Genomic DNA, 18,069 nt, shown 5'->3' with positions numbered 1-18,069 from the left:
AGAAGTAATCTGACAAAAAATGGCTAGTGAAGAAATACAGTGTTTATGAGATTTTTAAAAAAATCAGCAAAAGATAAAACCTCAAGAGTAATCTCTGAAAAGCACACAAATTTCCTCTGATATAACAAAAGAGAGGAAGAAAGGAAGAAGGAAGGTGTGGGGAGGAGGAGAAGACCAACAAAAACAACTGCTGGGAAGGTGAACAGGTTCTGGTCCCTCCTGTTGGCACCTTCAAAAAACCATCCATTTTATAACTTTAATATCATCAGTAGTTACACCAAATAGCCTGTTCACTAAAAATAATAGCTTCACTTATACTAGACTAAGGTTTCTCCACTGACATTTTGAGCTGGATAATTCCTTGTTCTGGGGCTACACTGTGCATGGCAGGGCGTTTAGCAGCATACCTGATCACTAGATGCCAGAGTATGCACCCAGTTGTCACAAAGATGTTTCCAGACGTTGCAGAAGATGCTCACTGCACCAGATAATACATACATATACAACTAGAAAGTGGCAGGTTGAATCATCTCTCTAGATGTTCAAAAATAAAAATAAAAAAGAAAAAGATTACATTTTTATTAAAAAAAAAAAAAGAAAGTGGCAGGTTGAAAACAATGTTCATGATTTGCAGATAATGAGCGGACAAATCATTTTTGTCACTGCAGGGCAAACCAAACAGGGAATTCATGAAGGAACTGAGGTTTATAATAAGTGAAGAAACTATATATCATTTTGATATATTTTGACTTTATCAAAGTGGATATACAGCCTCATAGAACCTCAGGAGATAAATCTTACAATGATGGGGGGGAGAGGGAGAGGGAGAGGGAGAGGGAGAGGGAGAGGGAGAGGGAGAGGGAGAGGGAGAGGGAGGGGGGGGAGAGAGAGAGAGAGACAGAGAGAGAGAGAGAGAGAGAGAGAGAGAGAGAGAGAGAGAGAGAGAGAGAGAGAGAGAGAGAGAGAGAGAGAGAGAGAGAGAATGAATCAGTAAAATTACCTATCCTTACAAAAGTAATTTGCCTTTTGTGACTAAGAGTACATTTAAAAACCTACCATAAATTCCTAAAGCTGGGTGAGGGTACACAGTGTCTGTTACATTATTATACTGTAGTGAATGTCTGAGGTGTTCCAAAACAAAAAGTTAAATATTCTCCACACTATTTCTTTTTTAAATGTACCTAGTACCCCCAAAATTGATTTTGCATCCACACTCGGTATAAGTGCTCACCACAGCAAACAAAATAAATGCCCAATAAGTTACCTATTTCTGTTCGCTTAATAATAAAACTATTGCTTAATCATAAATATCATTGCTTAATAAGGATGTAAATGTCACTTATATGCCTTAATAAAAAAATTCTCTCAGTTCTTCTAAACCAAATAGTTAAGAGAATATAAAGTAGTACAAGGTACTCTGTATCACAGCCAATGTAATCAATAATATAGTTAGAGTGTAGGCTTCAAATTCATTTTGGTAACCCCTCCTATTCTGTTGTGATGAAACTTTTTATGGCATAACCTTTTCACCAGCACTGGGTACCAGTGGGAGAAGCAGTTGCTACTTTTTACTTGAAAGCCATCCGTACTCTCTGCATGTTTTTTTTAAAATAAAAAGTATGAACTGCTTTTTTAAAGTAAAGTAATAAACCAATTTTAAAGTCTTACGTTCTTTTTTCCTAAGGGAATTACCACACTAGCGCTATCACCATCAACAAACTATACTTCTAAGTGGTAAAATACAAAGGCAACCAAATAACTCGTCCTCTATTTCTATAACAGTTTCTGTTTCTATGTTGCACAGAAAGAAAAATCAGCTAAATGGCATATTTTCCATTTTAAATTTTGATATAAAAGTACAATTATGCTCAAAAAACTAAAGAAGAGACCATGCCTGTGTGCACCATTTTTTTTTAAGAGACAAGGTCTTGCTATATTGCCCAGATTATTCTCGAACTCCTGGCCTCAAGCAATCCTCCCATCTCAGCCTCCCAAATAGCTGGAATTACAGGCATGAGCCACCACCACCAGCAAAAATATTAAAATATTTTTTACTTAAAATGGTTTCAATAATTTAGTTAATATCTCTTCTAAGTAATATACATTTTTAAATTGATTTTACTATGCTGGGTTTGGTTTGCCAAGAAACCAAGTTCTTCCTAAGATCTTTGGTATACTTGAATCAAAACAAAGAACCAACTTTATGAACTGGAAGCTACAGAAAATCAAAAGGGAAAAAGAGAAACATGTCTGTACAACCTGTCATTCTCTCCAGCTACAACATAAACATCCTAAGTTCTTCCCTCCTGTTTCACCAAACAGTAAATAGACAAGTTTGATCACAGTTGAGCATCACTGAACTTTAGGAACAGGCAAACAGAACACACAATAAAAGAAAAAATCTGATGCTGCTTTCTGACATTTTCCATAAAAATCCTAAGAAGGATATACAGAAAACAGAGGTTCTAAATAAAGTCATATATTTAGTAGAAATCACAACCCAAACTTAAATTCATTTCAGGCCATAAAATTTAAGTGGAATTCATGAGTACTAGAACTAAAAGTTTAGGTGACATTAATAAATTCATAGCAATGACTAAAACTGAGGGGAAAACAAATGAGTCAATATTCCTTGCATAAATTATAGATCAATCTTCTGAGGAAGAATACTCTAAATACTATATAATTCACATTCAAAACACTGTCAGTGTGATTGTTACAATATAGATGAAGTGGCAGAGACTACATTACCAAAACAGAAAAATATATGGGTGGCAAGGCTAAAACAGAATTTATACATCTTCTTTCATCCTCATACTCTATTGATATTTCACTAGAAACCATGGGGCTGAATTTTTAAGTTTCTCATTAATAATTACTTTTGATCACCCAATTTATGTTAAAATACTAGGCAATTTTTAAAAATTCATGTACTAAAAGAGACAGAAGAAACAAAAAGGCTTGTCAAGATGTACTTTACAATGAAATAGTCTCTACTCAATCTAAACACTGAACTTCCATAATTGCTAGAAATCTGGAACACATTGCCTAACACATCTCCAAATAACATTGGTTTTCTCCAGTTAAACCATACAGATTTTGTTGCAGCCAACTGCAGACTAGTCACAATGAATCACAATAGTACATGCCAACCCCAGGACAACAGTTACCTCTGGAAATGTCAACCATATCTTAAATGTTTTAGAGCTTTAAAAAATATATGGCAAATGTCAACATTTATGAAATATAACTGTTATACACAGGTTATACTATTCTCTACACTTTTCTCTAGGCTTGAAATATTTCATTGTAAAAAAAACTGAAGAGTTAATCATAAGTGTTAATGAATTTGTGATTCCAAACCTTAACATCACCCTGCACTGCAATTTTTTCCTTTAATCTTCCTCACCCTTCTGCTCAGATTAATAAAGCTACCACATATTTATGCATGCATGCTTGAATATGAAGAGTACACTCTTTTTACTCTCTTTTCAGCCATTGAATAAAGGAACACTTCTACTAACAGGTTTAATTTTCAGAGAGTTGACATGGCTCACGAAGCTGGCAGTAAAATGCAAAACTGAACTTCTGCAGTAAGCCACAAACCTTGGTGGCAGTTCTGAAAATATATAAAACACTAAAGTCATACATTTTTATTTCCATTCGTTCTTCCTCACAAGTATAAGGCTGTGAAAAATTAGTGTTTGCTTAATAATAAAGCTATTGCTTAGTAATAAATAAAATCATTGCTTAATAAAGATATAAACGTATATTTATATGCCTTAATAAAAAATTCCCTCATTGTTTGGTGGCAAGGCTTTTAGTCCAAGGAGTAAGCAACAAACAGAGCTTCCTCACTCCTGCAGGGCCTTTGCACTAATTCGCCAAGACAGTGAGAAAGCCAAGCGGAGTTCCTGAGGTGGGTGGGACTTGGAGATGGCTGCCCTGTGTAGTGTGGCAATAGACAACTTGGAGTCACCAGAGGTGGTAAGCAGGTATCCACCCAGGCTTTTCTGTCACTTACTTAAAAAGAGAATGTTTCAACAATATATTTCTAAATATGAGGAAACAGAGAGGGAGGGGCTAGTCACACAATCTCTTAGAGCTTTTGTTCTCTCATCAGCAAAATGGAGATGTTCAAAGTCCCTCCCTCATGGAGTTGGGGGAAGAATTAGATAAAACAGTATTCGCCAAGGCAGGTTATACACAAACAGAAGTGTAATAAATACATATTTAAAGGAAACAGCTTAATGGTAGTTCAAATCCAGTTTTAAAATATGTACTGTATTCTTAATACCAACAACAAACACTGAAAATGGCTATGAATGATGCTCCCCTAAGACGCACCGGAGGGATAAAGTGTCTGCCTCTATTAGGCCACACCAATGAAAAGGGTTCAACATACAACTAGGTTATCTTAAAACAGAACTTGCAATCTTTTCTCATTACAACACACTAAATCAGCATTCCTCAGAGCATGGGCTATCAATCCCTGGGGGATTTGCAAGATCATATGAAGATCTACAAAGTCAAAGCTATGTTATTAAAATATTTAATTGCCTTTTTCACAGTGTTGATATTTGCTGATGGAGCAAAAGCAATGGTGGATGAAACTGCTGATACCACTACAAATCAAGGTGGTGGTACTAAACTGTACCACTGGATTCTTCTCCACCTCACACTTATAATAATAATAATAATAGAAGCCTGTTTTATTTTAGAATGTCCTTGATAAACAGTATAAATTGTTTCATTAAATTTCAAGCCTTGGCCAGGCACGGTGGCTCACACTTACAATCCCAGGACTTTGAGAGGCCATACACGGCAAGAGGACCACTTGAGCCCAGGAGTTCAAGACCAGCCTGGGCAATATAGCAAGACCTCATCTCTACAAAAAATTGAAAGAAATTAGCCAGGAGTTGTGGCATGTGCCTATAGTCCTAGCTACTTGGGAGGCTGAGGCAGGAGGATCTCTTGAGCCCGTAAGTTCAAGGATGTGATGAGCTATGATTGCGCTACTGCACTCCAGCCTGGTTGACAGAGCAAGACCCCACCTTAAAAAAAAAAATTAAACCCTTGAATACTCATTCTTTAACACTGTGTAACACCAAATGGGAATACACATAAAGTGCTTCTGCTGGATACCAACATAAAGTGACTGACTCTTTTAAAAAACACTATGAGTTGAGAGCTGAGCTAGATACTTTTTTCATGCAAGATCACTGTTATTGAAAGAACACACACAAACAATGGCTATTCAGACTCAGGTATCTGACAGAGATTTCTCTCAAAAATGAATGAAAAAAATCCATCATTTCAAAGAAAACAACTAATAGTATTTGTTGCCATTAGTAAAATTCAACTTTTCAAATGAAAATTTAATTTTTGAAAACCTTGTACTCACCACAAGCTTGAGAGCTCCTAATACTTAAAGACTTTTCTGAGAAAGCCAATGGTGATACCAATGAATGTAAATTTTTGATACTATATAATTGAAATGTGTCAATATTTGAAAGAACTGCATAACTCAGTGAACTAGTAGTCTCCAGATGATGGATGTATGACGTTACAAAATCATGCATGGGTAAAAGATTCACTCCAAGTACAAGATAGACCAGTAAATTTTAATGTAAGAATATAAAAGTTTGCTGGTAGGAGTTCAGATTCCATATTGCAAATGACCTTTAAGAAACAACCACCTATAGAATTTTGGTGTAGTAGTAGCAAAAGAAATATACCTACAGTTATTTGAAAATACTGATAATTACTCTCCCCTTTTCCAAGTATATATATTTTTTTTTTTTTTTTTTGAGATAGAGTCTCACTTTGTTGTCCAGGCTAGAGTGAGTGCCGTGGCGTCAGCCTAGCTCACAGCAACCTCAAACTCCTGGGCTCAAGCGATCCTCCTGCCTCAGCCTCCCGAGTAGCTGGGACTACAGGCATGCGCCACCATGCCCGGCTAATTTTTTATATATATATCAGTTGGCCAATTAATTTCTTTCTATTTATAGTAGAGACGGGGTCTCGCTCTTGCTCAGGCTGGTTTTGAACTCCTGACCTTGAGCAATCCGCCCGCCTCGGCCTCCCAAGAGCTAGGATTACAGGCGTGAGCCACAGCGCCCGGCCTCCAAGTATATATTTTTAAGAGGTAGATTTTCTTCAGATACTTCAACCAAAACAACATATTATTATAGACTGAATACAGAAATGGAGATGAAAATCCAGTTTGTCTTTTAAGCCAGACATTAACAAGATTTGCAAAATGCTACTCTTCACACTAACTTTTTTTAGAAAATAGATGATTAATAAAAATATGTTATATTAATATGTAATGTATAAAGGGGCTCTCAGACCAAAAAGTTTGAGAAATACTACATTAAAGTGATACAAAACACTAACAATTATGATAGACAAAGTAAATAAAATCTCACAGTCCCACTGCATGACCATTAGTCATATGCATCTGGTAATAATTTAGGAAACAGTATAATTCATGTTTAAATCCAGTGATAAGAAAAAAATTAATGAAGCAGCACCTTGAATGCTAACAAGCACATGCCATACAGAAGGTTTAATTCAAAGCTCTCAAAATCATATACATGATATGCCATTCCAAAAAAATAAGGGAAATGAGGCCGGGCGTGGTGGCTCACGCCTGTAATCCTAGCTCTCTGGGAGGCCGAGGCGGGCGGATTGCTCAAGGTCAGGAATTCGAAACCAGCCTGAGCAAGAGCGAGACCCCGTCTCTACTATAAATACAAAGAAATTAATTGGCCAACTAATATATATATACAAAAAATTAGCCGGGCATGGTGGCGAATGCCTGTAGTCCCAGCTACTTGGGAGGCTGAGGCAGGAGGATTGCTTGAGCCCAGGAGTTTGAGGTTGCTGTGAGCTAGACTGACGCCACGGCACTCACTCTAGTCTGGGCAATAAAGTGAGACTCTGTCTCAAAAAAAAAATAAAATAAAATAAGGGAAATGCACCAAATTAATGTTTCCCATAAGCACCAAAAAATTCAACTTAAAAATGAAATACTGCCTAGCGTAGTGGCTCATGCCTATAATCCCAGTGACTCAAAAGACTGATATAGGAAGATTACGTGAGGCCAGGAGTTTGAGACCAGCCTAGGCTATATAGTGAGAACTGCCCCATCTCTTTAAAAAAAAAAAAAAAAAAAAAAATAGCTGAGTGCATTAACTAGTCACACCTCTAGTCCCAGCTACTTGGGAGGCTGAGGCAGGAGGATGGGTTGGCCTAGAAGTTTGTTCAAGGCTGTAGTGAGCTATGATCATGTCACTGTACTCCAACCTAGGCAACAGATCAAGACCTTATCTCTTAAAGAAAAAAGAAAAAGAAAACATTACCCTTATTTATTCAGCATTTATAATACTACACTTGTAGGATAGTACCATACACAGCAGATTTTAAATGCTACAATATCAGCTCAGTTTTCAAAACGACTGGCAATTTAGCATCTTCAAAGAGAAAAATTTCTATAGCTACACATTTTTATTGAAATACAAATGAATACACTCTAAGATGTGTGTTGATATATGTCACCAAATTCAAGATTGAAAGTAAATAAGGCAGGCCACCACCAATTATCACAGCTGCTACTTTATCTGGGGACTGTGTCTTATGATAATATGTACAGTGGTTAACCAAGCATCACCGAATACAGTACTGAACTAATCTGATTAGCCAAAAGAAAGTAAAAAAAATCATCTGTGCCAAAATAAAAATATAATGAACAAAAGCAAAGTGAGGAACAAAGGGATTTAATATTCAATGCTACACCTCAAATGTTGCAGGAAAAATATTTTGAAGGGAGAATATTTGAAGAGAGAAGAGACATACTGTAAGTCACTAACAAGCTATGTCACTTAAGAACCATCCTAAAAAGCACCTTTAGAGTGTCAGTAATTTTTAGAAAAAAAGAAATAATTTCAACAAGTTTGTTTTAGCAAGCCCATCAATTCTATGCTCAATCCTGTACCATAGATGTGCTCAATGCTATACTAGGCACCATGGAGATACGCATGAGACATAATCCCCTGCTCACAAGGTTTAATTACGGGACAAAATGAGTAATATAAACTTAACTGCCACACAAGTCTAGATTAAGAAAGAATCAACAAAGGCTAGATCAGTAAAGGGAAGGATGATTATGACTATAAAAGACAAATCCCTGGCAGAGGAAAAAAGGTAATGGATTCCAGCAGATGGCACTGGAAGAAGGTTGGAGATGACAGGTGGTGTTTGCAGAGGACTCCTTTGGATTAAATGGTATCCAGAAATGTGTATGCATGATTTCTGCTACAGATATGACCAAATGAGGCAATTGACTTAATGTGAGAATAAGAGAAGGCTAAGAATTATAAAAGAAGACATCTGAAGACAACAGAAGAATCCTGTATCACTGACAGAAATATGGATATATGGAGAATAAAGAATAGATAAATGAATTTGATTTTCTATCTTCTAGAGGTTTTAGGTGACAAGAAATCCAAGTGGCCTGCCTGCTAAGACAACTAAAGATACAGGACTAGACATCAGGTGAGAGACTAGACCTTTGTCATTGCTACCACTCTGGTCTAAGCCTCTGTCACCTGTCCTCTGGATTATTGTTAACAGTCTCCTGCTTCTGCTCTTGATTCCCATTGTCTCTTCTCAAGCTATGGGTCAGCAATCCTTTAAAATGTAAATCAGATTATCTCACTATTCTGCTCAAAACTCTCCAGCAACTTCTCATTTCACTAAGAGCAAAATCCAAATCCTTATCATGCTTTACAAATCCCTACATGATCTGCCACTGCTAACCCCCTTCCTCTCTGCCTGATAGCCTGCTACACCTCCCCTGCTCATCCACGACACCCACACCAACCTCCTTGCTACTCCTTTGCTCGACCTCAACCTTAGGGCATTAGTAACTACAGTTTTCTCTCTCTCTCGCCTTAAAAACTAACTCCACATGGCTAACTCTTTTGTATCCTTTGAGATTGTTCAGATTAATGAACTGCTACAAAGGGATCAAAGATAATCAAAAATGAAAGCAAAAAAATCACTATGTTTCTATATCAGCTCTAACCCTGCCCATTTCTTTTAACATTTCCCACCTCAGTAATGGTCTCACTGTCCATTCTGATGCTCAAGGCAAAAGAAACCTGGAAACCACTCTAGACTTCTCACTCTTCCAATTCCCACACAGCCTATTCAACACCAAAAACTGTCAAAATGATCTCTATCATCTGTAGAACACAACCCTTTCTTTCCATTCCCACTGCACCAATCCAAACTTTTTTCATCTCTAAACTAGACTATGAAGTCCACAGCTAAGCTTTTTCACTTTGATCTAACCAAGACTATTTAATGGATTTTTAGATAGATATGACAGAGTGGGATAGGAAGGAAAATGCAAATTAAAGAAGAATAGGATACTTGAAGACTCGAAAAAGAAATTTTACCTTCACTTTCTCTCCTCCTGCTCATGTACTTATTTACATACTTCGAGGTCCAGCTCAAATATTATCTCCACGTATGAAGCTTGTCCTGGTTCTTTCAAGCAAAGTACACACTTCATTTTTTCCTCTTTGCACATACCTCCATTAGAGCACTTACTGTAGCAATTATTTATTCACATAATGGCTGCCCCACAGGACAGAAGCCTAGTCTTATTCTAGCACAGGGCTTAGCACCAAAAATATCTGTTGAATGGACGAATAAAGACTTTTGTATAGAACTGGCAGTTATAAAGATGAAACGTCTAAGTTTGAATAAAAGCAGGCATGCCAAAAGAAAAAAACAGAAATTATCTATATAGTTATCAATAAATAGTACATAAAAATACTAAACTGAAGAAAACCCATGTGGAGAAAAATGTGAAACACACAAGGCATTTCCACAGAGATAAGAGTAATAGATAATAGAGATGCCCATGGAAGTATTTAACAGAGAAATAGATTGTTTAGAATTTAACAGAGAAAAGCAAAGGTGGAAGAAGGGCTAACCCAAAATAGCCCCTAAAAATAAAACATTCTCTCAAATTGGAATATTCAACTAGAAGCAAATTAATTGGGTTCATAAAATGTTAATGGTATGTAGATTATTTTAATTAAGGGGAAGCATTGCATACTTATTACCAGTCTCCTCTAATTCCATCTCACCAAAAGATACCCAAACATGCAGAATTCAGTTCTTAGAAAAATGGGCTCTAAGGGGGCCTCTCAAAAACCAGCAAGATTTTATTAATAGAAAGAATAAAGTTATTAAAAAACAGCAAAATTACATTAACAGAAGGAATAAAGTTATTAAAACTAAAACTCTTATTATTGAACTCAAATGTGGTTTTAATTGTTTTTAATAAAACTACATTTTATAGACTATTAAAAAGAAATGAAGGCCAGGCAAAGTGGCTCATGCTTGTCACCCTAGCACTTCGGAGGCAGAGGCAAGAGGATCACTGGAAGCCAGGAGTTTGAGACCCTTGCCCCTAATTTTTAAAAAAATTATTAGTATCTGGGCATGGGGGCACATGCTTGTAGTCCCAGCTACTCAGGAGGATAAGATTAAAGGATAACTTGGGCCCAGCAATTTAAGGTTACAGTGAGCTATGATCACATCACTGCACTCCCACTTGGGTGACAGAGCAAGATCCTGTCTCTTAAGTAAATAAATAAGCAAACAAATAAATAAAAAAAAGAAAGAGCATAGAAAAGCAATTTTTTATAAGTAGGTAGAGTTCTGTGTTTGAGGAAAAATATAAAAATATTTAAAATGCCTATTTCATTCATATTTCGATATAAAATAAATAGCTTACTGATTATAAAATGGCCTAGTCACTTATGCTTTGGCAGGTTTGTGACCAACCAAGGTAACATTAGAGTAGTGCTCTGTAGCTTTTGTTTCACCGATCCCTCAGTCACTAGTGAAAGCTGTGGTCCTGTCCTATAGAAAAGCATGCATATATATACAACATATATCCACAATTTAAATATGTCATGGCAATCTAGAGGCCCTGCTAGATAGAAGACTTCCTGGAGATCCAAAGAACCCACTTGTACAACTGCTGCTTTAACAACTAGAAATAGCAAATACATAAGACTCCTCAGAGAAGGAGATAAACTGTTAACAACTCTAGAGCTTTTTTTCTCAGTCATCCAAGCAATCAAGAAACCTTTAATACAAAAATCTCTACTGGCTGAATTTTATCAAGTGATATACACCCATATTGAGCTAAAATGTATGTGTGTGTCTTAAAATAAACTTGAAACATAAAGTGTTTAAAAATAAGATGTAATATTAATAGAAATATTAAGAGCTAATCATTGAGTATTCACTTTGTACCAAGCATTGTTCTAAGTGTTTTAAATATATTCATATTTATATATGAATGTAAATAATTATCCTCATTTCACAAATGAGGAAATTAAAGCATAGTAAGGTGCAAAGAGAGTCAAGGGACAATGACACAAAACAGAAATAATTAATGAGGTCAAGAGCAAAAAATTCCATTATAGTTTACACCATCTAAAAGCAACTTAGACCTGCATTTGTATTATCACAGCTCTACAAAGCAAGAACATACTGTCCAAATTACAGAATGATGACAATCTTGATCCTTTTCCATATCCCTGCTAAAATATCCTTATAAAACCATATTCACCATGGAGTACCCTGTAACCAGAAATGTGAACATGAAATGTACACAACACTAAAGGATTTAAAAGATGTAAAATGGAAGATTTTGAGGCTAACAAATGTTAGCTTCCCAAATCACTGTCTTTGTATAAGTACCAGCAATAAATCATGCTTAGGAAAAATTAGTCACTTAAGATATAACAAATCTGAAATAGGATATACCTTTTTCTATAAAGAAAGTTCAAGTTCAAACTTTTATCAAAGCTGTGCCTCCTTGGTAATGACCTTGATGCCATGCCTCTCCCACTCCAGGGACAATCACAAAAGTAAAGAAAAACATCACAGGTTCAGCAGGTCTTATTAGATCTCACCAATCAAATGACAAATTTCAGATTCCTTGCATATGCCTGCACTATGCCCTCAACAATGCAGCATACAATAAATATTTGCTGAAGGGTTGAATCTTCTCTAGCATGAAATGGATGTGTTGAAGATATTGTTACATTAACATTTTCTATCTCCTATAACACTACACCACATATTATTATTATAGCATCAAATAATGCAGTAAAACCAATCCTTTATCTTAAACTACATGATCAAAAAGTTATATTAAATGCTTTACCATTTTATTAAGACTACATGCAACAGAAAAAAAAAGGACTAATTTTTTAGATCAGTTTATGCAGCTATTGCATCCAAGATACCACAACAAATTTATCAGAGGATATTCCTTTTTTTAAACAATGATGCTCTTAACATACTATAATTTCTTATAGATTTCTTTGAAATGTTTGATGAAATACAACAAAATCGATTTTTTTCCTTCATATAACCAATAAACTTTTTGAATTAGATATGAGAAAATTAGCTCCATTAAACTGAGGCAGCCTGTTGCTTTAACAAGAATAGTCTAAATTCAGTGAAAGATAAAAATCAAGAAACAAGGAAAAGAAACATATACTCATGCTGAGTGTATGCCACAAAAAGTTCCCCCTGAATTTAATTCAAAAACGGAAATACTTGCTCCGATTTATTGAACTGTTAAAATACCTCACTGTAAACACACACAATTTAAAAATTATACGCAAAACTTCTTGGAAGTGGATATCAATTAGAAGTTAATCTTTATGAAACAAAAAGGCCACTTGGTATATAAAGCACACTGAGCCAAAACTCAGACTAAAATATTCCCTAATATTAAGCAGTATTTTTTTAAGTACAACTTATACTTACTGAATATCGATTTACCAAAACAAGCAAGAACAACCTTATCTTGGCAAAACTCAGTACACTGTTTCTTCAACATCTTAGAAGGCAGCCTGATACACCACATTCTTCCATCTGCTTTATTCTGTATCTTCATACCCCAAATGGAAATTAAACCCTTCTCAAGTAATGGCCAAAATTTCATGAATCATAAGGAAATACAAAAAGCAAAGCATGATATGAGTAACAGAGGTAGACAAAATGATAGATGGGAGAGCCTTGGTAATGACCTTAAAAAAGCAAACAGGAGTTTGCTTGAGACAAAAAATTAAGGCATTGAGACAGAAAATCTATCTAATATGTACAGGAATCACATTAAATAATTCCATTCTCACTTACCTGATGAGCTCTCAGTAAATGCTGTTAATGTCTGTCCTCCAACACTTTGCAAGACAAATGGATGTTCTCTAGGTGTGCTGACTGAAGCTGGTTTTCCACCAATATCATGAATATTTGCGAGATCTTCATTCAAAGTAAATGACACCTAACAAACACATTAACCAGAGCGTGTTACAAAAGACCTTTGTATTCAAAGAAATTGCAAAGAAATTCTGATCATAAATCAAATACTTTTTTAAAAAATGTGAGCCTTTCCCAGTCATTTTATTATAAAAACCCTTAATACTTAAGTCATAAAAAGAGAATCTAAGCTGTGTGGCACACGCCTGTAATCCCAGCTATTAGGAGGCTAAGGTAGAAGGACTGCTTGAGCCCAGGAGTTCGAGGCTGCAGTGCGCTATCATCGTGCCTATGAATAGTCATTGCCCACCAGCCTGTGCAACACAGCAAGACTATGTCTCTTAAAAAAAAGAAAAAGAAAGAAAGAAAGAATCTATTCCCAACTGTCAGAATAATGGGGCTAATCTAACATTATAAAGAAGGGCGGCTTTCAAATATCTTCTCTGGTCTGTAGCTGAAGAATTCTTTCCAAAACAGTAATAAAAGTATTTTTTCCAAAGGTCTCTGAAGTCAAGGGATCATGTCTCATTACCCTTTCATCCTTAAGATCTAGAAAAGAGCCTGACACATAGAAGGAAAACAATATTTGTTGAATAAGTGAATATTATAAGAATATTAACAAAGCAATTGTACCTGAAAGGGGAGGAAAGTGAAAAGAAAGCTTTTTACTCTGAAAAGCTTCAGTGATCTCATAAACAGAGGATTTCTTTTGTAAGTCTTAATGAGTACTCTATGAGTACATAGCATACTTTTTTATTTTTGAATATTTTAACAAATACAACTATTTACAAGGATAACTCAATAATAAGGTTTAGAATAAAAAGACATAGTTAAGTATTCTTTCACAATTATTTTTATTACATAGCAGATCTCCCCAAAAGAACATCAAATTTTACATTAAAGAGATTTATAAACATAAAATTACTGATCTCCCAACCACATAGGAGGATCATGAAGCATTTATTAAATATCTCTGTAGTATATGATAGTTACTATAAATTATAAGCTGGACTCAATGGGTCAAAATATGAAGTTCTCAAAAATCAAATACCTGTGCCACACTGAAGTAATAGAAAAGTAAGTTATTACTAAAGTATTACTGAAGTCCTACTCAGTTTCACAGTACTGAGACTGAGAGAGGGGATATTTAAATTAAAGAAGAAAAACTTTGAGAATGAACAACTAGAAAAGAGTCCACTCATGGACAAGGGTGGCATTTATACCTTTATGTGTTCCTCACCATCAGCCACTCATTTAATGTGGAGTTTTCCAAAATGCAAACAACACTCTCTCTTTACTATTGCTAAAGAAAAGTAAAATAATCTCGTTTTAACTAAAATTTTCATATAAATAATCTTACCTCAGTTCTTCCTTGATTCCTAAAGGAGAGGAAAGAAAATATTTAAAATTATTTAGAGTCCATGTTATTTTCAAATGCAAGTTAAGAGCTAAAATAAATAATGCTACTTCATATTTACATAAAATATTACATTTACAGAGATTAATATTTACTCTTGGCTCCCTGCCACTGTCCTATTTGTAATCCTATGGGAAAAATAAACCAACATAATCACTCATGATTATTTTGATATTATGAGTATATGTTACTTAATGCTATTATAATCTATCCTAATTATATTTTGTCTAAATAATGATATTATGATTATCTTTATTTCTGAGCATTTTTAGCATTCAGTGTGTGAATGCCTATTTAATACCAGATCTATATAGTACTTCAGTAAATTTTAGTGTTTATTTTGTCTAATTGAAGGTTTCATTTACCTAACAAAGTCTTAAAGACCAAAAGTTATTAAATTTAACAATTTTTTAAAGCTATAAGCAATTTTTCTCTATTATAAAAATAATATATGCCCATTATATAAATATTTTTAATACAGACTAGCAAAAAAGTTTTAAAACAGCCATAATTACACTGTTGTTAAAATCTTGCTACAGTAAATAGCCTTCCACACTATACTACATTCTATATACCGTATTTGAATTATGTTTTGAAATTTTTTTTTACAAATGTGGAATCAATGCACACGCACACCCTATATAATAGCCTAATTTTTTAAATCACACATATATTTAATACCTACTATCTGCAAAGTACTGAGTGTAAGGTCCCTGTTCCAAACAGCAGAAAGGTACATCCTTTCTGCTGTACATAAAAGGTACATCCATAACTATTAAATAAGTTCTAATGTTCAATTAAGAGAGCCACATTGTGTCAGAATCAGATATGAAGACACCATTTCTTCCATTTTAAGAATTAAGGAATGGTTCAACAAAGAGGTAGCTCTGAGATGAGCTTTGGAGGGTACTAGGATTGTATTAAACTAAGGTGGGGAAATATAGTATCAGAAGTAAATAGCTGGGCCTAAAGACATGGAAGGTTCTGATGAAAAATGAGTGATCAGATTTGGCTGGGAAGGAGAAGCAAACTACAAAGGAGAATTGGAGATAAATCATAGAAGATCTTGAATATCACAGTATAGAAATATAGACTTTATTCTTTAGGCAATGGAGATCCACAGATACTATTTGAACAAAAGAATACCAAGTACAAAGATGTGCTCTAGGAAACTTGCACCAGAAAATACATACAGAATGGACAAAAGCTGACTAGAGATATGAAGACCAGTTAGAAAACCACTGTTTCTCCATAACACAAAGTTTATTTGCAACCTGCCTTCATTCAGTTGCTTAGTCAATCGCTCATTGTATCATTAAGAATTTACTATACATGCACTACACACTATGCTAGATGCATAATACAATATGCGTGTGGGTCCTTGTCCTCAACAAGGTCCCAGTTTAATGAAAATAGATAGGGCCAATCCACAAACACCTACAAATAAGATAGTTATATCTTGCCATAATGACAAAAACTTTATGGCAGAGGTACAACATATTGTCATATTTAATAGAAATGCAGATTAGAAAGCCAGGAAAAGATGAATTGGGTGAGGGATAAAGTTGATAACCTGGGGGCATTCCAGGCTAAGAGAAAAGTCCAAGTAAAAATGGAAATGAGAATGTATCCAGCACATTCTTTCTGACATCAGTGAATGGCAACCTGGAGTCCAGTGGTAAAGAGTCTCTTAGGCCACACTAAGGAATGCAGATTCTTAGTTTTGGCCACTGTAGGACTTCTCAGTCTTTCATGTATTAAAATGCAACATCAGTCTCCTAATCGTCTAAAAAACAAATGAGAAAATATTAAGGTATCACATAAAAATATGAATTTTCAGCTTCTCTTACAAGAATTGAAGATTTGGCAACAGCTGGCCCCCAATTCAGCATGACAACAATCCCCTGAACATGAATTTGGGACAGGAACTAAATTCACCACGGTCCCTTCCCTATCACTCGAATCTAGCTTCTAGAAGTATTTAATTCAGCTGCCTTTAAGACAGAGGTGCTGTAGACAAAGCAAAGGAAAAAGACACAGAAGATATTTCTATAATGTTTACTGGATTGAACTGAGGCTAATGCAAAACACCCACATAAAAAGTAATGAAGGCTTGAACCAGGTAGTGGTAGAACACGAGGAGGTAAATGTTAGAAGTGAGAGAAGAGGAAATGATTGGAAGTGGGCAGCATAGGAAAAAGGCTGAATTAAAGATCATATTGACATTTCTGAGTAACTAGAAAATCACTGGGATGCAACCTAGGGAACACAGGAGGGGAGAACAACTCCATTTTCACACATATATAATTATAACAGCATCTTAACTGAAATGATAAGTGATTAATGAGCTCTGGATGAGTTAATATTCTAGAAAAAAAAAGTTAATCCTTGAAGACAAAACTTATTTTAAAAGGATGAAATATTCCCTTGTCTTGATGTGTGAATGTATAAAGTACACATGACGTTTTCTTGTTCTGCATTACTATGATAATACACCCTTTGCTTGATGATCTGTGGTCAAAATTATAAATATCAACTATTGTACAATACAGCAATATCTTCAAAAATTAATGACTTAAATATGTGACTATCCTTTCACTGGATTTCTTGTAATGCTGCACACTTCCTCCTTCACTACTCTGAGTCCATTTCTTAACACCTCACAGCTACAGACTCGTTTCATTCCTCTTGCCTTTCAAAATTTTTACTAATCATGTCTTTCCTTTTTCTTACACTGTTTAACTATTAATACTTATTGGATTTGATGTCATTGGGGCCTGACTTTTCACTATCACTTATAGTGAATAAAGGACCACCTTTTCCAGGCTAACAAAATCAACAAAATAATATTAAGTTTTCAACTGCACTTGAGGTTTTTTTGTTGCTTTTGCTTTGTTCTTAATTCCTATTCATATTTCCCCTACCTGAACAATTTGGCTCAAAAACCATTAGGTGAGGCAAAGCAAGGTAGATATCTGCAGAGTGGGTTGGGTAGGACGGTCATAGTCTGAATGAGGTAAAGAGGATGTCTCCTGGCCAAGTTTGTGTCCTGCAGGTTGCAATAGTTCCATGTGAAGCTCATGCTGATTAAGGGGTTCCAGCTGGTATCAAACAATACCCCAGAACAGGGGTCCTAAAACTTTTTAAACAGGGAGCCAGTTCACTGTCCCTCAGATGGTTGGAGGGCCGTTGGAGAGTGCGGCGCACATTCCACACATGCACACTGTGGGCCCGGGAAGAGTCGGCTGCTAAGCAGGACAGGCAGCGGCAGCAAAAACACCCAG

General features: G+C 35.4%; 1 protein-coding gene across 1 annotated transcript in view; it reads right to left on the bottom strand.

Moving 5' to 3' along the window:
* Positions 1-18,069, bottom strand: part of GTF2F2 (general transcription factor IIF subunit 2) — a 149,086-nt gene that overhangs the window by 107,952 nt on the left and 23,065 nt on the right. Inside the window, exons 3-4 of the mRNA XM_012782733.3 lie at positions 14,729-14,747; positions 13,249-13,393 (exon numbers count right to left, since the gene is read on the bottom strand). Coding sequence (XP_012638187.1) covers positions 13,249-13,393; positions 14,729-14,747 — 164 coding nt within the window. The remainder of the gene's footprint in view (positions 1-13,248; positions 13,394-14,728; positions 14,748-18,069) is intronic.

The sequence above is a fragment of the Microcebus murinus genome, chromosome 13 (assembly GCF_040939455.1).
Source record: "Microcebus murinus isolate Inina chromosome 13, M.murinus_Inina_mat1.0, whole genome shotgun sequence".
In the NCBI taxonomy this organism is placed as follows: domain Eukaryota; kingdom Metazoa; phylum Chordata; class Mammalia; order Primates; family Cheirogaleidae; genus Microcebus; species Microcebus murinus.
This window is presented reverse-complemented; position numbering and strand designations above follow the sequence as displayed.